Below are 25,437 nucleotides of genomic sequence, written 5' to 3' on the forward strand. Positions count from 1 at the left end.
CGTATACCTTGAGGTTTATCCACAGTTCTCTGAGGTTTTTTTTTTTCTTTGAATTAGAAGAAATTGATGATAAGCAATCACCATGCTTACCAAAATGCAGAAAATTAGTAGAGTGCCACTAAAAAGATGTTTTGAAAAGCAGCTCCCAGAAAGCAAGGAATCCCTGGTTTGTTTTCTTAGAATAACAGATTCTATCTCAGATGAGACATCTCTGCTTTTTACAAATGGGTGAAAATGACAACAGAATTAAAGGTTCCAGATATTATTAAATTTGCTTGTAGTATCTAAGGGATGTTTAAGTCCTTCCGTTCTATCACAAAATATTTGAGAAATCAGGAATTCATCAAAAGAGTTGCCAATTTAATGAAATGTACTAATGAAATTGCTCTGTGAGTATGAAGTTGAATTGTATGCTTTTGTTTATTTGGCTATAATTTCATCAATGAATTTCAAAAGAAAATCCAAATCAAAATTCATCACCGTAGTTAATCAATATTGGAAGTCACTATGCTTTTAGTATTTTTAGAAATAAAACTACTACTTTAATTAAAACATGTGATATTCTTTGACAATCTTCTACCTTAGGATAGATAAGGTTGTTTTATTTGTATAGCTAAAAACAATTCCTTATAAGTTTAAAAAATTATTATTCCTTATGTTAGGATAAACTTGTTCATTAAAAAGATACATGTATTAGTGCCTACCTTCATACTACTACAAACTTTCCTATATTTTATCTATAAATGCTATCAGGTAAATTAAGCCTGGGATAGTATTTTCAAAAAGATTAAATAGACATATTGAGTTAAATAAATGCCACAGATTCTTTCCTTTTGTATCCTCTATTTTAAATAATTCTTGGTAGACTACTGGTACACCCTGTGAAAAAAGAAATAACCTCATTTCCATTTTTTCAAGTTTGAATGCTGAAGATTTATGTTTGAATGAGCTGATGGGCATTTTGGCTCCAGTGTATTTCTGCACCTACCAAAAGGAAGAATACAATAAAAATGGCACTCTTGTCTATGCAGAGGATTGTTACTACGTTTAGCAGTTACATTTCACGTCTGAGGTAGTTCCTTAGGTACTAGGAAGAAAAGGTGACCTGAGATAAAGTAATGATTTTATGCAAAACTGCCTTCGAGATCTTCTCATCTTAGTATTTCTTTAACTTTTCCCCCTCTGGAGACAGTGTACCTTCATCCTCCAGATCCTGGTATCTTGAGATTTTGTCTATCTTTTGTATCAAAATCTATGATCTATAAAAATTTTGACTAGATAGTTTTCATTATGTTTTCAGGTGTCTTTGCATTTTAGCATAAGCCAGAACTTTAAGATCAATGAAGAATTCTGTAATGGTTCAATTTCAGGTCTTCTTCAGGGAGATTCGGTAGTGGTGTGGTATGTTAGAGGACTTATCCATTGTCCTCACTCCTAAGACCTTGTTTTAGCCACTAGAAAATATTTAATTAATGCCAGTACTCTTTCCTCTGCTCTGTAAAAAGGCAACAACTGAAGTAATTTTCAAAAATGTTAGAAGCAGTCTCCCCTCCCCCAACCAATAGTATTATTTATCTATTGGTGGCTGACTTTGGCCAATAGATTTTAGGTGAACCAAATTCAGCTGAAATGACAAATTTACAAATATGTCAATAGATATAGCACTTATATAATGCTGATTTCCTCCTTTTCAGATTTCAGCACTGTGAAAAAGTAAATTTACAAATACATGCAGCATAGCTGAATAAGCAATGACGAATAAAAATAATTAGTGATCTGATGAGGCACATTTCTCAGAATTTGGAATGGATCTAGAAACAGTGCCTTAAGAGTAAGGCACTTACAGGGTAAGGAATGATATGAAGGTAATTTTTAAAATTCAAGTCCTTTTTCTCTAGGTTTGAATACATATACCAAATGTATATGTAACAAAAAAGTTGGTCTTTCAGTTATTTTAGCATTTTATATAAAAACGATTCTTAACTGGGTACTGCCATTACCTTAACTCTCCACTTCAGTTTGTGCATGTGGAAAAGAATATAACAGGGGAATAGATTACAAACGCATGTGCTAGAGATAATCCTTCAGAGTGCATGGATCAACAAGAAACTAGGGTATTTTCGGTGTTTAATGTGAAATATGAGGGACTAAAGAAGAGGTATTAAATTTCACCTCATATATATAGAGAAGATAACCTAATGACTGAAAGTACAGGCCTCTTTTTCAGGGTTTCCACACCCTTACACTTTGAAGAAGGATCTTTGGGGAAGACATGGCAATAGGAAACTCCAGGGGGAACAAAGCAAATTATAACGCAGTGAGAAAAAAAATGATGTAATGGGAAAGTCTGATCTACTCATCTATGACTTCGATAATGAGGCAAACACCGACCTCTGAACTGTAATGATCATCAAGTATCTTTTAAAATAAACATATATGCAAGTCAAATGGATTTGGACATGTTAATTCAGTTTTACATATATTAACTTGAAAAACAGATTCACATTAAAATGTTAAAGGCCTTAATGTTGACACATATATGCGTTTTTATATTACTTAAGTATAATGCCAACGGCCAATAAGTAGTAAAGTTTCAAACAATGAGAAATCATTATAATCTATAAAGCCATTCATGTATAACGGAGAATTTTGATTCTTAGGAAAAAAATCTATGAATAATAAAAGGTACTAATATAGAGCTTAATAACAATTTACATAGCAGTGACAATAATGCATTTCATATACTGCTTTCCTTTTTAATATGAATAATGGGCCATGTTCCAGTTCAATGAGCAATCTAATTTTTTTTTAATTAACTTCTAAGAAAAGGTAATAGTCTCATTTTAAAAATGCACATTTTGTGAAGGACAAAAATTACTTAAGTTTAAAAATTATATCCTGACTGAAGTAGAAGAAAATTCATTACATCCTTGCCTTTCATCAATCAGAATCGTATTTTTATAACTTTGAAGATAATGCTTAATAAATATGTTATCAATGTTAAGAGCAACATTTCATGCTGAAGAGTGATGTTTCATGCTGAAGAAAAATGCAAAAATTCTAGTGCAACAATTTCCTTATTTTTGCCACCTTACAAGGTGGAAAGAGAAAAACGATCAGTCAGGAGGAATGTACAAGGCACATTTCTTTTTAAGAGATGGAGTCTCTGTTGCCCAGGCTGGAGTGCAGTAGCATGATCATAGTTCACTGCAACCTCATACTCCTGGGCTCACATGATCCTCCTGCCTCAGCCTCCCAAGTAGCTGGGACTACAGGCGCATACCACCATGCCTGGCTAAGTTTTTAATTTTTTGTACAGATGGGGTTATGCTATGTTGCCCAGGCTGGTCTTGAACTCCTGGCCTCAAGTGATCCACCTGCCTCAGCCTCCTAAAGTGCTGGAATTACAGGTGTGAGTCACTGCACCCAGTGTGTACTAGGTGCATTTTAATTACTAATATAAAATTTCATTTTCCTACTGTTTATAAATTACTATTACTATTTAATGAACTGATTTAAAAGAATTCTATAAACTATCACTTAGCTTCTTCTAAAAGAGTATGTGGGTATAACAAAAAATAGAAGATCATATCATAAAAATGAACCATCTTATTTTCATTCTATTCATATTTTGGAATGAAATAAATTGTGACCTTTTGGAATTATGCTTTAAATGTTTACAAATTAAGGCAGAGTTGTTTTTCATTTGGGTTTTAGATACTCTCGGATTTCATCACAATTAAGCCTATTAGAATAGCTGTGAAGAGATCATTTCACAAACAACTTTTCAAAAGCATACAAGATTAATCCATATGCTGCTGAGATGAGGCACAATAAAGAAGCATTACTGAGATAATCTATGGCTAAAATGATGGTGTATGACTTATGATTAAGCTTCATTACCTGCAGAGCAAGGGGCTTCCATCTCATATTTTTCAGTAAAGCTGGTGCTGAGGTAAGCATGCTCTGAGGTCGCTTTTTCAAAGTTAAGATAACACCACTCGGGTCCTCTCGTAGTGCATTCACCAAATTTTTCAACTGCCACCCCACCTGGTAACCAGCAAAATCATTACAATAAAATTGAGGTACAGTATTCAAAGATTTAATGTTCTCCCCCTTTAATAAGATTAGTAAAAAAAAAAAAAAAGTCACATAATTGGTGTACCATCCTATCAATTTTCAGGAGATACATACTCAAGAAATTTTATCTTTGAATTGATTAACCATGTTATTGCATTAGTCCATATCATTATGAGACAACATAATGGACATTTACCATGTCAAAGCAAAGACTAAAATGGTATCCTACCAATGGAGTACTTCAGAATGTAATGAAATTATGTCACCATTAATGCGGCTCAGCTGCTAGGTCTAGATCCAAGCTCTGTTCACCAGTATAGTTAAAAATCTATATGCCTGAAAACAAGGATTTGGCAATGTCCTCAGCTTACAAACTACACCACAAGCTTACTCATCACCATCTTTTAGAGATAAGTGGTACCAGTGTCTCTAAATTAGACTGATATTTTACTACCAATAGCTGGTACTGACATACCAAGGCAACATTCTTATGCATGGACAAGAGCAGCAATACAATAAGCCTTTTACCATGCTATAAAGACAGAACAAAAATAACAAGGTAACACTACTCCAATGAAGCAGCTATTGGAAATGTGTTCCAAACAACCCTATAAACTTAAAATATAATGTGCTAAATTTAATGAAGTCATCCTATTTGAATATCACCTAAAAACATATTGTGTAATTAAAATCAAAGTACTTGATAAATGTCTTGAAATCGGGCTCAACTGCATCCCGTTAAAATTACTTCACTCTTCATCCTTTTAAAATTCTGAACATAGAATAAATTTTGTTACTTTGCTTTGAAAACGGACTAGTGATGCAGTATCAAGTAACTGAAATCCTAGAAACTATGCTTTAAAGAAACACATTAAAATGTCTATTATTCCAAGTTGTTTTTTTAAAAAAAAATTTTCACATTTAAAAGAGAGAAGAACCTTTTATCCCAAACCCTAATGGATTATACTTTTCCAGGATGTGTTATATAAACACACTAGGTCAAAATTTATCCTGAATTGCACGTAGGATTTAGCAAATGGTCTGAACAGTGATACAGTTTCTTCCTAGGCATCCAAGTTAAAGATAATTAGTGCCTTCTGTCTTTAATAATAATCATGTTTTTGACTGGGAGATATTTGTCAAGCCGGAGAGAATGAGCACTTCCACCAAAAGCAGCATAGACCAGACTATGAAGAAGAGGTAATCTGGAATGCGGCTATTATGGAATGGGGACTTTTGTATATTTAACAAGCATTCATCTAAATTGCAACATCAACTATAGCTGAATTAAGTGTTGGTGAAGTTAGAACAAACAAGAAGTGAGATGTTATAATGCTTAAAATCTCAGGGGGTCTCAGATATGAATCAAAATGATCATTATACTTGGATAACCTGAATGAGACTGCCAGTTTTTTTTGTTTTGTTTTGTTTTTTTAAATCACATTAATGTGGATCAACTACAGTAATGGAACTGGTCAAATGCCTCCCCTTACATGTAAGTGGGGACTATTATGTGCCCAAAGGTATATTACATTGATTCTGATTCCTCTGATAGCTGTGTAGTATCTGTACAGCCAAGAGTTAAAGCAAAGGGAGTTCAAATCCAAGGGTTCATTTTGCTTGCCAAAAAAAATATGAATGCACATTTTGAATTACAAGTTTGGGGGGAGAAAACATACTACTTATACAAAGAGTTTGGGAACAACTTATTAATGATAACCACATTTTATTATTTAATTATTCACTCAAATAATTGCTAACTATACTAAAGTGGTCAATGTGATGGCCATAATCTTTTTTCCAGCACATCTATTCTCGATTTACACATTGATTTCTACTCACCAATTTCTTTTCATTTTACTTATTACAAAATTTGAAGATTTTTAAGGCTAGATGGTATTTTCCTATGAAATTTTTAGTGCAATTTGATTCATCCTATTCTTTCACACTTTCTATGTGCTCTTTTCAAGAAAACAATTCCAAAAAATAGAATTGCTTTTTTTTTGACAGAGTCTCGCTCTGTCGCCCAGGCTGGAGTGCAGTGACACGATCTTTGCTCACTGCAAGCTCCGCCTCCTGGGTTCACGCCATTCTCCTGCCTCAGCCTCCCAAGTAGTTGGGACTACAGGCGCCTGCCATCACGCCCGGCTAATTTTTGTATTTTTGTATTTTCAGTATTTCTAGTAGAGACGGGATTTCACCGTGTTAGCCAGGATGGTCTCGATCTCCTGACCTCGTGATCCACCCACCGTGGCCTCCCAAAGTGCTGGGATTACAGGCATAAGCCACCGTGCCCAGCTTAGAATTGCTTTTCTATCAGAAAGTAGAATTGGTTTCTGATAAGAAAATTCATTCGGGTGGATTTTAATTTTACAGCTGAAAGTTATTTAATGGCAGAAAATTTGGGTATCTAATTTTACTATTTTTAAATCAGCCTTTTATTATTTACATGACATTAACAATGTTTAAAACAAAAGCAAAGAAATATACATCAAGACTGTATATTACATATCTTTGGCTCACAAATTCTACTTCCACTACCTTAAGGAAATGATTGGATAAAAGCACAAAAATAAATGTGCAACATATATGTCACAGTACTGTTTAAATCAACCAAAAATTGTACATTATGTAAATGTATCCATGAGTAAGGGATATAAAAATTGTGTAAAAAAAAAGTAAGTTCCAAAATAGCAAACATAATTTAATTCCACTTTTGTTAAAGAATGTACATAAATATAGAAAACACCATTAATGGTGGTTCAATTAAAGGGAGTAAGGACTTGCAATATATACTTTCTTCTTTATACTTTTATTTCCTAAACTTTTGGCAATAAGTGTGAGTTACTCTTGTAAACAAACAAAACCAACAAAATACATGAACCTAGTCTATGAATAGCAACATTCCAATTAGAAAATAATAAATTGTATGAATTACCTAATCAGGACTGTTTGATATGGATGGAAAATTTCTACCAAAACTGCAGAACCAGAAAGGCAACACTACTATTTAAAACACAAAAAGGTGGTGACGGAGAAGTAAAATCTGCTCTATGCATTTATAAATATAAATTTATTATTCAGGTGTACTCAGTAAGTCAAGAACTATGCTATCCACTGATTTTTGATTCAGTGAATGATCTCAGTAGATACTCCACTTAAGTATTAAATCAGTTTCACTTAGAAATTATTAAATAGGAATGAAGCCTACTGAGTAATTTACAGCCTATGTGTAACATTTTTCTTAATAACATACGTAGGTTTTAGCTATATCAGTCTCATCCTAGTACTTGTATACACATAAACAGCAACCAGAGCTGCGCCTTTCTCATTTGAATAGTCCTTTTTTTCCTTAGTCCTCTCTCAAACTCCTTAAATTTGAATCATTTCTATCTTCTTTACCAAATATAACTCTTAACACTTTCCCCCCATTTATTGGTTTTGGTCATGTTCTACTAGAAGTCAAATATGACATGGTGCTAGAGCTCCAGTACAAATAATTCCAGTCTCTGGGATATTCTAACACACCTTTAGCCATATAAAGGTAAACATACCTTTAGACATATAAAATATATAAATACGTGTTAATCATTTTTCTTTTCTTTTTTTCTTTCTGGTTTTTTTTTTGAGACAGAGTTTCACTCTTGTTGCCTGGGCTAGAGTGCAATGGTGCGATCTTGGCTCACTGTAACCTCCGCCTCCCGGGTTCAAAGTGATTCTCCTGTCTCAGCCTCCCAAGTAGCTGGGATTACAGGCATGCACTACCACACCTGACTAATTTTGTATTTTTAGTAGAGACAGGTTTTCTCCATGTTGGTCAGGCTGGTCTCAAACTCCCGACCTCAGGTGATCTGCCAACCTTGGCCTCCCAAAGTGCTGGGATTATAGGCGTTGAGCCACTGTGCTTGGCCGTGAATCATTTTTCTAGGTTAGTTTTCCATTTTTTCATTTAAGTTTCTGGTTGTGGTTTAAAAATATTCAGTGTGTGAAACTTAAATTAGAAACCATGTAAAGATTTAACAGTAATACATAGAATGGCTGTAAAGTACTCTTTCCACTGGCTGTAATCAAAGTATATACTAGCAGGTAGAGAGAGTTTTGAAAGAAGGAAGAAGAGGTCCTAGTGGTTACTAATATAATAATAACTAATAAAAGAGTGTAAGCTGCTAATATTGGAAGGAATTAAATAAGGTGCAAAATTTAAAGAATTTTTTTTTTTTTTTGAGACAGGGTTTTACTCTGTTGCCCAGGCTGGAGTGCAGTGGCACCACCATGGCTCAATGCAGCCTTGACCTCCCAGGCTCAAGCAATCTTCCCAGCTCAGCCTCCAGAGTAGCTGGAACTACAGGTGTACACTACCATGACTGCCTAATTTTTATTTTTTTGTAGAGATGAGGGTCTCACTATGTTGCCAGGGCTGGGCTCTAACTCCTGGGTTCAAGAAATTTCCCCATCTTGGCCTCCCAAAGTGCTGGGATTATAGGCATGAACCACCACATCCAGAGATGAAAAATATTCTAATAGTCAAAGATATCCAAAAAAGAATTTGGCTGACTTGTGAAACAGATCAATATCAAGAGATGTTTCAATATTCTTGCATAGGTCAAATAATTAGGTAACTTTCAGTCACAATACATTCCAACTTTAAAACACAGAGTGGGTAGGAACATGAAAATAGATGATAAAGATTAGTTTGAGTAAAATAACATGGTTCTGTTACATCTCTGCCTACATCTTTACATCTCTGTTACATCTTTTCTTCCTCTTCCCTACCAATAAGTGTACCTGTTTCCTCTAGGCTAAGTGTTACACACCTTTCTAATACTTCATGCTGTCTTCTTACAATAATCTCTGTCAAAAGCTTTCACCAACAACTTCCTGCATGATTCCCAAATCTTTCTACCATTCCTGCTTCCTATCAATAACTCTAGAGTTACTTCCAACTGCTTAGCTTGTCCACGTTAATAGCTACTGAATAATCGCAAGCATCAACAATTCACTGTGCCAGATTCTTCATATCTATGTTACATTCTTTTTCTTTATATTTTCATTCTTACAAAAGCCTAATGAGGTAAACTATTAAACCCAATTTACCTGTGTAGAAACTGAAGCAAGAAGAGATTGTTTTCTTGGCCAAGATTACAAAAATAGTAAGCGGTGAAGCCAGAACTTACATTAATGTCTTTTCAATTCTAAAGCACAGTATTTTCCCTTGAATATCCACTGGTAGCTCACATGAATACAAGACTTTAAAAATGAAACTCATTATCTCTTTACTTTCATTCACCAGAAAAACAAACAAACAAACAAACCCAAACAAACCAAAAAACTCCCTGTCGTACTCTAAAGTTGGGAGTTTGGAGTCACCTGTGACTTCTCTCCTCTTCTTAATCTATTTTGTGTCCTAACAAATAGATCCTAGCAACTAATGCCTGTTCTCACTGCCATAGTTCTGGCTTGAATACCTACTGCTAGACTGAAACCAGAATCTTAACCTGTCTTTCTGCTTCTAGTCTTTTGCAACTCCAAAATACTGCTACAGTGTAAAAGTTTTCTGTTTCAAAACCTTTAATAGCTCTCCAAAGGCCCAACTAAGGAACAAATAACCAATACTCAAACAGGTCCTTTGTCAGTATGGTTGATTATAGCTTTTTCAGATTATTTTTCTTCAATGTGGTTCTCAAACTTTAGCATGTGTTAGATTCCTTGAAGCCTTGTTAAAAGAATGCTGAGTTTTAACCCCCAGGGTTTTTGATCCAGTAGTTCTGGAGTCGGGCCTGAGAATTCCTCCACCCACCCTTTATTTCCTAATACAAGTTTCCAAGTGAGGCTGATATTACTGGCCTAAAGAACCACAATTTGAGAACCTCTGTAATAGATTATGAGCTCCTCGAAGGCAGTGACTTGCCCATGTCTAGATCAGTTTAGGTTTTTCACATGTTTCTGAGACTAGATATAACTCATAAGTATTTATTGTGTGTCTTCCACATAGTATGAATACAACGGTGAATGCAGCACAGCCTGTGCCTCGTTAAGGAGCAATAAACAGTTACAATGCAGTAAGTACCTCAATAGGGTGAATACAGGGTGCAATAGGAGCCCCGAACAGGGGCACCTAACCCATCCTTGAGGGTCTAATGAAGGTTTCCAGTGAGTTTAAGCCAAATTCTTTGGGACTTGGACAGGTGAAGATGTGGAGGTTGAGGGGGTAAACAAGGCTCTGAGGCAAAGTATCACTGGTTTGAGCAACTTTCAGTAGTTCAGTACACATAGATGACAGAACAAGGGAAGGAGTAATGAGGCAGGAGAAACACACAGAGTTCAGATGAGTATAAGAGGCTTTTAGAAAGTTGATAATTAAATGAGTTAGTTGAGTAATGAATATACGTTTCCTTCAAACACTGTGCTTTTCTCTTTCGCTGTATCTTTGCAAAAGCACTCTTCCCTCTGCTTGTAATTTTTCTCTCACTTATAAAATCTTACCTATCCATAAAGATTCATCTTACATGCAGTACCCATTATAAAGCCTCTTTTTAAAGGTGACATCATATTTTCCTCATGTGAATCTCACAGCATACTGCATAACTTGACTAGTGAGCTGATATGGTGACATGATGATGTAAATGTTTCAGAAACAATAAAGGGCCTTGAAACTCGAAAGGAGGGTTTAGTTTTGTACATAAAACCAAGATGTAGTATTAAAATATTCTTTAAATGTAATATACTTAAAATTTGTCACATAAAAGATTAAATGACCTCTCATCCAAAAAAGTAAAACACTTGATACTAAAGCTGCAACATTCTGTACCCCAAATTTTCAAGTAAACTTTCTCCTTATAAATGAACCTTTGAAAAAATATTTCTATCTTTAATACTCCAGACCTAAAGTCATAGCGATGTGATTAAGACAAGGAAAGGAACAGTGGGTATAGATCCTATTTGCCCTAGAAAAATTTTACTTTATCATACACATCATATAAACACTGTTATGAAGGTGTTTTTTTCAGAAAAATATTTTGTAGTGCTTTTTCAATATTTTCATAGATTAATTCATTCACATTAATTTCATGGGCTAAAATGAATCTTTATAAAACCACCATATGCATTTTTACACAAAATGTCTTATTATTAGCTATAATGTTTTTCACATACACTGAACTACTATTATCTTCCTCATTATCCAAGGTAGCAGAAGTCAGTGTCTACAAGCAACAGCAAATCATATAGCTTACTAATTTATATATAATCCCCAACATGTACATTAAAATGTATTTTATACACAACACAAACAGGATTAAAATTTCCCAAGAAGGTCATTAAGGAATCCCAAGTGCTAAAAGCCAGAGGTTCTGCTTTCTTGTGGATGGGGCTTGTAATTGTTTTGATCAGGCTGAAGCAGACAGCAGGTGTTCCTTTGTGAAGGACAACATAAGTGGGTAGGTCCTGGAAAATTGGTTGCCTGGATTAGGTGCACAAGAGGCTTTGGGGTTGGTGCTGAAGAGATGATAGGCTTCTTTTCCCCTCGGTACACAGAGGGAAGAAGTTGTCTCTGACCCCTTTAGAACTTGCCCTGGTCTGCTTTCCAAATAACAGCTGGTGAATTATTTGACTAACATATGAAAAGATAATTTCTACTCTATGGTCCCAAGTAGCCAGTTACAAATAAACATAAAGGTAAGAATTTAAGCCTATCAACCCAGACCTTCTTTACCTTTTTCAGGGCTATATTTGGAGTTGCAAGAGAGCATCTTTATACCCACAAGCAGGAAGATAGAACATTTCTTAAAATATTTTCAAAGTTATTACCCTACACAAGACAAAGAAACAGATTCATTATCAACATTTACACACACTCCTGTGTTTACACACACTGTTACTCACAGGTTGTAATGTATAAATGATACCTTTTCCCAAACGAAATTTTAGAGACTAGAAGTATGCCTGTATGAAGGTCTGATGAGTCATGCTACACCCAAATATCCTCCTGCTCTTTTTAAGAGCACTGAAGAGACTTAATTCGATACACAAGCCATCATGCTGCCGCTAATGACACTCTCTGTCTTTGCCTATTTTTTTGGTGCAGACATATTTATTATCATGTTCTGTTTCTTTGTGTTACTAAAAAGATACTGAAGTATCTAATAAATTAAACATTTTATACCAATGACTACCTCTTTCTTTGGGAAAACAATCTATGTGAAGGAAATAGCATACTGTTATAAACACTTCAGAAATAATGAATTTTGATATACAATGCCTTTCAAAGATCCTAAAACTATTAAATAATGAGTACCAATCTACAAAATCCACCTTCACCTAATTTTTTCCCACAAAATATTAATTAAAAAGTCTTACAATATTAAAGTCTACTACATTTGAAGATATCTTAATTTTGTTCTTTCACAGTCATTCATTCACTGAACAGAAATAAAGAATTAGTCATGGTTCAGGTACAAAGGAATATAAGCTAATGTGTATGCAGTGGTTAAGGAACTATGCAAATAAGTGATTTTTAACCCTAGCTTAGAGTAACTTAAATAGGCAACTCAGAGTATTCAGAAATGCCTCAAGGTTTACCTATTTTAAATAAAACTTTAGTGTTGATATTTTTATAAACATGATTCAAAGACAGTCTTGGGAAAAGATAAAAGGAACAAATATTTGAAAAGAAGAAATATGGGAAACATTTTATTTTCATTAGAGAAAAAATGCCCACAATTTAATGTCTTTATTCATTGACCCATTCTTCATCTCACATCCTCCTGATCTTTATATGGCACTTATCCACTGAAATAAGAGTATGTCAAGGCATTTGGTTTTTTAACGTGACTTAATTTCAACGTAAAACTTAGACCATGTTGAGCTGCTCACAATCTGAATTTACATATATCTTTTTAATACTTAATATTTTCATGTGAATTTCACAGTTATGAATATGTGTGCATATATAATGTGTGAATAACTATATAGTATTTAAAAAGAAAGCATTAACAGAGAACATAATTTCTCACAGCCAAAGATGGACAGGGAGTCCAAGACAGAGAGCCAACTCACACACTACAAGAAGCTAGCACTTTTTTCTCCCCTGGAATCTTTTTCCCCCACATTCAAGAAGTTCTGAGAGCTAAATCAGAATTTCTTGATTGACTCATAATTAAGTTCATGGGAGAAAGAAAATAGTGATAATAATTTTTCATGTAAGTTTTATGAATCACCCACATAGTTTTACCAAAGGTGGTGACTTTTCATACCCTGTTACTTGCACTATCTCCTGTAACCTATCACTTATATTAACTGCGGACTTTGCATAGTTGGTGTCTTGACTTTTGTGACAAGCTGATTCCAAAGCTGTGGGTATAGTTCAGCACTTTGAACATACAGCTCACTTTCCCTTCTCCCCTTCCAATATGGCATTTGGTAATGTTGTGGTCTTTCAAAGTTAAAGGTTTATTTTGGAGACTTCATGGTTTTCATTCATATACGCTACAGAAAACTAAAAGCCAATTTTGCTTTTATTTCAGCATCATTCATAATGTCCTTTTACTTCATCAAAACATAAAACTGAATGGGTCTGAAAGCTTTTGCTAAAGAGAGAAAAGGAGGAAGACAATCACATTGTAGTGAAAGGTAGAGCTGTAATGTAAACCTCTGATCATACTGTAGAACCTCAGTCCCCAAAAGAGCAGTAACATATTTTAAAATAACCACAATAATACAGGTTCTTCTCTTTTTGAGACAGGGTCTCACTCTGTTGTCCAGGCTGGAGTGCAGTGGAACCATCATAGCCCTCTGCAACCTTGGAACTTCTGGGCTCAAGTGATCTTCCTGCCTCAGCCTCCTGACTAGTTTGAACTACAAACACATGCTGCGACACCTGGCTAATTTTTAAAATTAGACGTGGTCTCGCAATGTTGCCCAGGCTGGTCTTGAACTTCTAGCCTCAAGCAATCCCCCTCCACCCTGGCCTCCCAAAGTGCTGGAATTACAGGCATGAGCCACCGCCCTCAGCCACCATACAGGCCTTTAACTAATTTTTTAATCAAGATATTTGCATGGGTTATTAAGTTATTAAATTTCAGCCATTCCTTCCTATATTTCATTTCTGTTCTTCTTACAAAGATGCTGGAAAAATATGTATTTTGAAATAAAAAGAAAAGACTCCCAGTCACCAAAGCCAAAGAGTAAAATGAAGCATCCTTATCTAAAATGTTAAAGCTCCCATTTATAAGAATTTTGGGGAAAATCTATACTTATAAAAAATTCATGCTTAAATTTAATTCAGGAACCTAAATGACAAAATTAAAAAGCAACTCAAACCCTAGTATTTAAAAAGTAATATGTTTAAAAATGTACAACTTTGCTATAAATGATTTTAACAATGTCATTTACTAGCAGACATGTAACAAAAATATGCTTATTTGAAAATTTAGCAAATACTGCAATATATGTATATATTTATCAAAACACAAAACTAAAGCACATATATGTGTACATATATATATATATAGCTAAAAGCATTCTAAATCTTTATTAATAGAAATTGTAGTAAAAAAAAAAACACTTCTGTAATGGCCCTAAGTATTTTCACTGTAGAAGTTACCTTTAGAAATCACTTTACCAAAATTCCAGCAACTCAGACAAAAAAGAGAACTCAATGTCAGCTCCAAATGAGATCACAGTGAACTTCGAATACCATTTTTCCAACTTTTAAAAATCCTTTATTGTCCACTATTAGGATAATAAGATGCAGAAGGGACAGTGTGAGAGGAAATGTAAAAGTGGCTATATTACCTACAATTTGAGCTACCATGCCAATCAGAATATTAATTTAGTGGATGAAACCTATGCTTGAGTCCTAGGGCTAAATAAACTAAAAAGAACTTAAGATTAATGCCATTATCTATTGAATTTCCAATTATATGGTGGTTCTATAGTGTTTCCCTTTCATGTGATGATTTTTTTATTGAGCAGTTAAATGTTATCTACTGATTGCCTACTCCTACTATGAAAAGGAAGTGGATTGGGCAATTGTGACTGGCAGACTCTTGCTTTTTTGAGAGATTACCAAAAAAACAAAAACAAAAACAAAAAAAAACCACGTGGGGGGGGGACTGAGGATGATACTGATTTGCAAATGAGCTATACACTTAATAAGTTAATAAGCCAGAGTAGCTGAGAACTTCAGCCAACAGATACATTTTAAACACATAAAATAAAGTTATAAGGAAACTAAAAATTCCATGTAAAATAACTAGATCATAGTAACCACACATTGAAACTGAAAGATAAAGTTTAATCATAAAAATGAAACAGTAACCATTTTAAAAAAGCAACTACTCTTCCTGATAAAGCTAGTAAGAACTGCACAAATAAGAAAGAAACAAATCAGGATGCACAGATCTGCAGAGAAAATAAATTGGTTAACAGGAAGTAACTATTATTGATATATCATACAATTTATCTCCTTTATATAAGGACTTAAGATAATAAATTTTAGTTTGATGACAGAAACATGAAATATATTGGATGATAAAGTAATAAATTGATTTCTCTGTACAAAATAAAAATACAGTTTATATCAACATGTATCACTTCAAAACCAGTTTCCACACATTCTCATCAAATCCATAATGTTCAATGTGAAATAAAAGAAAAACAATCTATGAAGCTCTCATAAACTATCTACTATATATGGTAGAATCTGAAAGAAAATATTATTATGAGTAACTGAAATCACTGATGTATTGTTTCCTTAATTTCTGGTAAATGTCTCTTCATAATTTTTCCCCCTTCCAAAAGAGAATGATTCACTTGTTCTATTTTAGAATACCGATTTCATAGAATTCTAACACAGTTATTTTAGGCTATTATAAGAACCCATTATTTATTAGGCAATATGTTAAACACCATGCTAACATAATTAATCTCTGTAGTCCATAAACATGTGTGTTTACAGGAATAAGATGTAGGGTACACCAGAAATACTGCCCTTTGTGGTCTCAGTTTTCAATACCTTAGGTGTATGGAATTATATGATAAATACTTTCTACTCTGAGAAAGCAGAACAGAATATGCAAGAATAAATAAAACTTAATGAGATGAAGAGTGGAGGAGAAATAGTCCAGTGAGAAGAGATGAGAATGATAAAGAAAAGAAAATGGAATTAGAAGAAAATCAAAAAAATAAAGACAACAATTTAGCAAATTAAAAAGAGAAAGTAAGTACATCTGCTGTTAAGACATCATCATGGTATTGATTCCACTCAATGACTCATTCATTTCTGCTGAAGTCCAGGGAAGGAGGTAAACTGAGATGGAGGGAAAAGGAGAGATGAACATTAAGGGGTTACCACACTCTCCATTCATTCTGATTATGTTGGCTTCTCCTTTGAACAATATTCTCCTGTTGTTCTGGGGTTGAAGGAACAAGAGAGTGAGGACAGAGTCCAAAATGAGAGACAAGAGTGAGAGTAAGGGAGACACATAAATGAAGTTAGATGAAGTTTTGAGATAGTCCTTCAATCTGTTCCCTCCTCCCACACTTTCTGCCATCCCTAGCCTTGCTCAACTATGTTTATCATTTTGGAGGTAGCAAAAACCACTAGCTTATAGTACTTATCTTCCATCTCTCACTAATCAATGTAGAATATCCTATTTGCTGCAGTCTATCTTCTTCTTGACTATCCCAACCTGGTTATTTTCCATTCCAGTATCCTTTATAGCCTCATCTATTGAACCATTTCTTGCCATAATGTAGTCGTCAGGTTCCAGAATACCTTTCAAAATAACAGTGAATAAGTTTTAATATTTATACAAAATAAAAGGAAAAATTTCCAAATGTTATTAATAGATTCAACCATCATATATGCCACTCTTTTCAAGTGATATTACTAAGAGACTGTTTTCAGTATGGATAGAATCTTTAGAACCCTTGCACACCAAAAAGAGTATTAACATGAAATTGAACAGATTATAAATATTCCCCAATATTTTTAATAACTATAAGTAGTCTCATCAGCTAAAAAAAAATGTGTTAAAAGTGCATCATGAGGGCAGAGTTGCTGCATCAAACTATGCCGAGGTATCTCCCAGAGAGAGGGATGTAGTGGCAGATGAAGTGGAAAAAATCTTGGGAGATTCCAGCAGCCTTTGAGGAGTTGGATCTTCAATGGTGGGGAAGACATGTAATAAGACTCAGTCTGCTTTGCTTGGATGTTCATGATTTTTTCTTCTTCCTATCTGGCAGCCACAGTTTCTCAGCCATAGAAGTATGTTGGTTTGAAAAACTTAAAAGCCACTTATAATAAAGAATATAGCAACATGAAAAAGGACATAAAACTTCCAGTTTCATTTCAAATAAGAAAATACTTTTTAAAAAGGAGCAAACTAGAAACATAGACATCTAATTAGACATCTTGAAGATATACCATACTAGCAATGTAAAAAAATAGTATTTGAATTCATCTGATTTATTCAACTTTCTCAGACTCTTAGGGAAATATTTAAAATAATTTTTGTATTTATCTCAAGTAAAGAAAAATATCACATTTTATATTTTACATTACTACCTATAGTCATAGGAAATTTTAGAATTACAGAAAAATACTAACTGGGTTAGTATCATCCAAAATTATAAGATTTAACATTGTTCTTTTCATTAATGAGTCTAAATTGGTATGGAACAATACTGGCAATCTCACTATTCTAGTCAATTAATGGATTAGATAATTAATATTAATTATGTATTTCAAATTTATTAGGCCATACTTTAATGTAACTATTATATCATAACCAAACCCTATGGTAATGAATGTAGGGAGAGAAGGGATAATTGCAGACTATAAATAATTTATACTTGTTTCAATTAAGAGAATTTCCATTTCACCACCTCTGTATATTGTCTAATGAGATTAAATGCATTGTACAGATCACAATACAGGTAACATCAAGAAAAAGAGAGCAGAGTAGGCTACATTTAGTGAAATGCATCGGTTTTGCCCAAATATGCCTCTACTTGAACACAAAAAAAACCTGGCAACTGATCATATTATTAAAAAAGGCTACTTTCATGAAATTCAACATACTATCCTGTCTCTGTTACATTCCAAAATCAATTTGTTGGCTCTAGCAGCAGTATGCCAAGAAAGAGGATTCGAATTGGTCCAACTGCTGTAGCAGGTAAAAGAGAAGAAAGGAGGTAGGAAAGTTAATTGTTATTGAGCTCCTAATGTGTGCCCGACATTATGATAGGTGTTTTACATATCTTACTTATCTGAGTGAAAGAAGCAGAGTGAGGAAGTGGCAGTAAAGTTAAGTTTCAACCCTATTTCTAATTTCAGTTCAGCTGGCTCGCTAGCCCAGCTACATAAATTCTCACTTCCTTTCTTCTTCTCTTACCCTTGGCCCCACTTAATCTTTCATTGAATCCTGAGATTTACTTACATGCTTGTTAGGATTCTTCCTCTTTTATTGGATAGTTACACAATTTTTGAGTTTTGGGAGGAAGTATAATAAAATTGAAGTAAGAATATGGGTCTTAGAGTCAAAGAGCTTTGAGTTTTGGGTGAGCTGAATAATTATTCTGAGTCTCAATTTCTATATATACCTTATTTGCAGGATTATTGCATAGACTAAATGAAATAAAATATGTAAAATACTTAACATGATGCTTGGCACACTGTAAGAACACAATAAGTGTTAGCTATGGTTATTATCATTAGAAAAAGGTAAACAGATGCAGTTACCATGACTCACTTAAAGCCATAAGTCAATTTCAGAGCAAGAACTGGAACCAAGTTTCCCCAAACATCATTCTATGTAGTTTTCAATATTTTAGAATATTCCTGTGATGTAAAGAAGCATTTACACATTCTAGGTGTATTAAATGTCACCAATCCACATAGATTTTATTAGTTTATTTGTAGGCTTTTAAAGGCTTTCATATTCATTTCATAAACACCAGTATCTTTGTTCCACAAACAATATCCTTTAAATAATTTTATTTTTATTAGAGACTAATATCTATCTTCTTACTGACCATCTGGAAATGCATGCTGCAACTACTGAACAGATGTCATGTTTGTTAAGGTCACATGAACATTAAAGAGGGAAAAGCTACTCGTCTACTGAAGCAGCTGCTTTATCCCACTGCCCAAATCCTCATCCTATGGGACAGGAAACTTCAATCAGAACAACCACTTTGTACAGTTTCTAGTAATCAGAAAAGAAAGCCATCAAAACTGTCACAGTGTGGAAAGGCTTTGTCTACTACCAACACTCTATTATTCAGTGTCAAAGGTGCACCCACGCATTTAATTTTGAAAATGTTTACCAACTTTTGCTTCACTTAGATAATGAACTTGGAGATATCATGGCTTTAATTATCAGAGTTTAGAAGCCTTTCCAAAATACCACAAACTTCTCAAATTATTCAAAACAAAAATTGAAATGTCATTTGCCTTATGATTAGAATCATTGAGAAAAATCAGGCTTTTCACAAATTTTCTTCCATCACTAGGACATGCAAGAGCAAATTTAGTTAAATTGTGTAATAGGAAATAATTACTCACTCTGATGAGTTAGTGAGAAGGAATAGAATACTAATAAAAAATCTGCATTTTTTCAAATGAGTTATGATATTAATAATTCTAGATTATTTTAACTTTTTAAGATAACAAATATACTTTATTTGGCAGAGAGAGTGGAAAAAAGTGAATCAACTGAGACATATAAAATAGTCCAAAATGAAAAGCATATAATGTTCATTTTCTAAATCTAAGATTAAGAAAAATAACCCTTAAAAATCTAGAATAGGCACAGAATCCCACTATCACAAAAAATGACAGTGGGATTCTGTGCCTATTGTAGATTTTTAAGGGTAGATAACAAAGGGATTTGTGAGGTTCATAGGGCAAGAACATTTTTTAAAACTAAAACTGCTGTCCTCTTTTAGGAAATAAGAAGCTAATTCAGCTATTAAAAATTTAAAAATTTTAAAAGATCTACATTTAAAATACTCCCCCCAAAACCACCAGATACTTTAATGAACTTTGAGTCAATGTTAGATAAATGGATGTATGCTGTTATAAAACATCTACTAGGTAATTCAATAATTTATAAAGTGAAACTTTTTAAAAAGTTGTATCAAGAAAAGGTTGAATTTATTATATACACTGTCACTTTAATTTCTATTCTAAAATTGTTATTCCAGTTCATGGAATATGTACTATTACCTAGTACTTGTCCATATAGAAATGTATATATAACCTCAACCATCACCAATCCTCTTCATGTTCTTTTAAAAAAATGCTTTACATTCCATCAAATAATTAAGAAGAATCAATATTCAGTTATTTTTTTCAAAAGGCTGTTCAATATTTTGTATACAAACAGGAATTTCATTTCATTGGCATTCTTTTAAAGCTTTAGCAAATCAAAATTAGTTCCTCCCACTGACTCTTAAGGTAATTATACATACCACAGTCTGATGATTAACTTGAATCACTTCATCGCCAGCATGGATTTTCTTGCACCGATCTGCAGGTGACTGAATTTAATATAAAAGAAATGATAAAGAACATAAATTTTATCAGTCATTTCCTGTCTCTGGAAACACTACAAAAAGTTCATCTCCATAAATTAGATTTAAAAATTAATTAAAAATTTCAATGAATCAAACTAATAAAAATGATTATTAGTATTTAATACACTGTTTTTACCTTCTGAGCCAGTTAAATTAATACAGAAAGAAAAAATTAATAAAAAATAGTTTGCATCCTATGCATAGCTAATGACAACAACCAGAAATGCAAAATAACATACAGATATTTGTTATAAAAGAATAACACGTTTCTGAGAGCATTATGAAAAAATGATAATTGGTATTAACTTTTGTAAACTTTATACAAGCAACTCTCCTAGGTTCTAGTGAGTAACTGCTTCAAAAATGCATTTCAAAAAATTGTATCTTTTTGTATTTTGATCCTTTCCATTTGATATAAATAATTCACATTAACTTCAACAAATCGATATTTTCAAGTACATGAATATGATCAGCATCAAATATTTGAAGTTTGATAATTAAATTGCTAATTTATTTCATCAGTAACACCAATTCTCAATAATCTAGCAAAGCAAATTAAAAGATGGACAGCAATTAGTTCAAATCATATTACATAACATTCTAAGTGTCTACTTGTAAGAGGATGCTATTTCTCATGTTACATATAGTGTAATACACTGGACAGTAAAACCACATTCAATAAACTAATATTCCTATAGAATGTAATAATCTAACACTTTTTTCCTTTATTCCCATAAGGGATTAAAAACAAAAACAAACAAAAGAACAACCTGATAAGCTAATACTGACAAGTTTTAAGGAGTTTTTAGGAAATTAAAATGAGATTTAAGATAGAAATTTTATATTGCAGGTCTGAGTAATGAATTTAAAATATTATATTTTTCTTCTGTTAGCTACTAATTATTGATTACATGCATTTTAATATGCTTTTGAACATACACAAAATCTATTTTTATAAAAATGTATTTGTCTAGATAGATGTGCACGTGTTTATCTATCAAACACAACCATAAATGCTGTGATACTCTTCATTATTATCTACTGAAAGCTAAAGAAAAATAATATGGTAATATAATCTGCAAAGTAAAATGCTACTTTTGAGACGCTGGAGTAGGACATACTTTAAAAGTGATTTCCAGTTACTTTTTTATTCATTTCCAATTATTTTTAAAACATATAAGTCTTAAAACAATGTTAACCTCCATTCAACACATTTTTAAAATTCAATAAAAATATTTGTCATAGGCTATAATTCAAGATAAGACAACATACCAGGGAGGTTCTAGTTACTGAAGTAATAACACAAGTACATTATTAAGGGGATAGATTAATCTACAATAAAAACTCTAAGAATAGTGTCATAACAATAATATTTTTATCTCACAGCACCTTTAGGAGATGGACATATTACCAAGTCAGACAAGTATCATGAAACAATTCTGAAAAGACTGTAAATCATTAATATATTTGTAACTATAGTTGGTTCCTGTGGTATTTAGTTCACAACTGATCTTTTTAAAGGAAAGTATAGAAAAAGTATCCAGCAAATGGCTCTAGTCATTATGTAGAAGAAAATGATAGTACATAAAATTCAAAGAAACTGAAACATTTTGCACAGGTAAGTAAAGAAGTCATATAAATTATAGACTTTTAGTTTTAAAAGACATCCTAGAGATAGAGTTTTGTCCAAATGTCTCATTTCACATATAAGAAAACCAAGAAACTAGGGCACAGCAAGGCATAATAACTTACCCACTCTAGTGAGCAGCTTTACTAAGACTCAAGACAGATATCCTAATTATAAATGACTGAGGTTACCAAAAATACTTAAATATTTTTAAGAAAAAAAAGAATCCAAAGATGAACTATTAATATATGGTTCATATCTGAACTACTCTCGGACTCAATCTTTATTTTGATCACTTATCTATTCATCAAACATTACTGAGTAATATGAGCAAGACATAGTGCTCAACACATTTTTGCAGACCCCAGACAATATAGAGAGATCCATTCCTACCAATTCTTCAAGACACAGTTCAAAATAACCATTTCTGTGATTCTTTCTCTGATTTCACTTGGCAGCATTTATTATTCTTCCCTTTGTCCATCCATGCAAATTACACCACTGTTTATAAAGATGAACCCCCACATGCTCTCCACACCTTGATGGCACCAAACTAGTTTATTTTAAAATTCTTCCAATACCTAGCACCATGCCTGAAACATAGCAGACATGAAGCAGAGGTCTGTTAAATGAACAAATGAATAAATGAATGAATAAATAAATCAGAACGAACAATCGATGACAAGCATATAGTTTGTAGCATCTTAACTGCATTTAAAATTGTTAAAATCTTTGTAATATGCAAATTACTGATAGTCTTGATCCTTTAAGACTCTCATATTTAATACCAAATGTGAAGCTGCTCCTGCACTCCAACTGCAAATATATATTATGTGTTTCACCTTTCACAAGAAACCAAAAGAAGCAGGGAAAAATATCAGTAAGTGATTAAATAGGGGAATTAGATGAAAAGAAGGTTGATTTTCAAAAAGCAAATGCTGGTAAAATGTTCAGATCAATAATAATTTGAGATTAAACTAATTCCACCTCAGTCTTCTTTAAAATAGCACAGCATAAGCATGCAATTGTCGGAATCTTTAAAAGAAAAAAAAAATTAATACATTCAAAGCTCAGTACCTGCTTATATAATAATAGAATGGAAATCTGAAATAACCAAATGCAAGAATAATGATGTATTATGCTGTTCAACTCTATCACACTGATCATGTTAATAACATCCAGCATGATCACTTCATGCTTCTCTCTCTATAACACAGATAGTTCTCTACAGCATGGCCTTTCTTAGCTTATTTAATTTTCATTACAACCTAGTGAGGTATGTAGTGCAGATAATTTGTTTCCAATTATAGTCGAAGAAATTGAAGCAATGAGAGGTTAAATGTCTTGCCCAAAATTATACTGCCATTAAGATGCAGAACTGGTTGTAAGACATAGGCCTGTGGACTTCTGACCCACTGCTTATGGTGGTTTGCAAATATGCTTCAGATTCACTTGTTAAAATAGAATCTCTTATTAAGAAATAGGCTGGTCTCCAGAATTTCTGATTTAGTAGGTCTGGGGTAGCGCCTGACAGTTTGCATATATAGCAAGTTCCCAAGGGAGGCTAATACTGGTGTCCAGGAATGTCACTGTGAAAATCACTCAGCTACCATGCTGCCCTTCCACTGAATTAAGCTGAGTTACACTGGAAGTATTCAGAAAACCTGACTTATCTGATATTTATTTCTTACATGAGTTTAGTTTCTTTAAATAACCAAATCATTTGACAGATGGAAATGAATTCTTTCAGATGTCACAATAACTTGTCATGAATCAGAAAACACAAAGACAAATCTCTGGCTGAAAACACCTGATTTACTTTAAGTAAACAGCTATTCTAAACAACAAAAAAGTGAAATTTGAACAGAACCAATACGACTAACTCAGTATCTCTTTTAAATTGTATCTACTATCTGTTCATGTCCTTATCCTTAGATGTTAACCTCAATCATGTGAGATATGTAAATTGTTAGCAATGAAAGGGAAAAACGCACATAAAAATTTGAAAGGTTAAAATACTTACATTTTCTGTGGTTCCAGTAATTACATGGAGGCCATCATATGTAGATTTAATATACATACCCTAAGAAAAAGACAGCATCAGAAAATAAAGTGAAGCAATTGGAGAATTTTCAAGTACATTATATCCTCGTTTATATAAACAATTACTCTATCAAATTAAAACTGCCATGTGCCCCAGAAATAAATCCATGAAGACAGATGCTATCTTTAAACTGATGAGAAATTACTATCTGAACATTCTGGTTTCTAAAGTTTGTCTGAAGAAGCCATCTCAATTAAATAACTACTTGATAAATGAATTGCCTGTGAGACTTATAAAATGCAGCATGGTAATTCAATATTCCTAAGAAAGAACATCTCTCACTCCCCCCAAAAACCCATACTACATATTCTGTGGCAAAATAAAAGTTACAATGGGAAATTAAAATATTGGTATGTTATTAACTTATTATACTTGATATATTATACAATGGAAGGTAGTTTTCTTATGAGACACTTCAATTATAACTGGAGCCAGAAGAGTGATAAAATATAATTTACATAAATTTTCTCCTTCTATTTTGTAGTATCTTGTATTTTCCACCTTTCTTATTGATAAAGTTTTAATAATTACAGCCAATAATCTCTACATCAATAACTAAAAGGTAGTGTGTATCTGTAGCAATCCCTTCCTCCAGTAAAAAGGACAAGATTCTGCTTTCCATTTAAATAGAACCATTTTTAGAAAAAAACTTCATTAAAGTTTAAAAATTATACAGAAATCCTGAAACTATATAAACTTTAAGAGCAAATGGAAACTTTAAATTATGGATAGTGATGGAACTTTAAAGGAAAAAAATCACAATAAAGGATTCACATTTTTAATATTAAATAATTTAAGTAAACCAGAACAAACTAGATGATTCAGTTAATGAATTTTTGTCCCCTCCAAGGAATATTGTTAGTTTAAATTCATTTTTGGGGAAAAACTACCCGAATTTTACCTATAAAAGTGGTTTGCATTTCAAAATACTGACTTCATAAATAAAAATACTAATATTAACTCCAAATCTGAAATATAGATTTAATAATAACAACCAACAATACCATTTCAGAAAAAGCATACATTTAGTACTTATATGAAGCAA

At 33.0% G+C, this 25,437-nt stretch overlaps 1 protein-coding gene across 8 annotated transcripts in view; it reads right to left on the bottom strand.

Moving 5' to 3' along the window:
• The window catches only part of LOC105478211 (connector enhancer of kinase suppressor of Ras 2), a 288,198-nt gene that overhangs the window by 133,292 nt on the left and 129,469 nt on the right, over positions 1–25,437 (bottom strand). For 4 of the 8 annotated variants that reach the window (XM_011735341.3, XM_011735340.3, XM_071088812.1 and 1 more), the window contains exons 7-9: positions 24,312–24,371; positions 20,557–20,625; positions 3,904–4,050 (exon numbers count right to left, since the gene is read on the bottom strand). In XM_011735341.3, the coding sequence (XP_011733643.1) occupies positions 3,904–4,050; positions 20,557–20,625; positions 24,312–24,371 (276 nt within the window). The remainder of the gene's footprint in view (positions 1–3,903; positions 4,051–20,556; positions 20,626–24,311; positions 24,372–25,437) is intronic. The other 4 variants (XM_024791678.2, XM_024791677.2, XM_071088814.1 and 1 more) reach the window with 1 other exon arrangement.

Source organism: Macaca nemestrina, chromosome X, assembly GCF_043159975.1.
Source record: "Macaca nemestrina isolate mMacNem1 chromosome X, mMacNem.hap1, whole genome shotgun sequence".
NCBI lineage: Eukaryota > Metazoa > Chordata > Mammalia > Primates > Cercopithecidae > Macaca > Macaca nemestrina.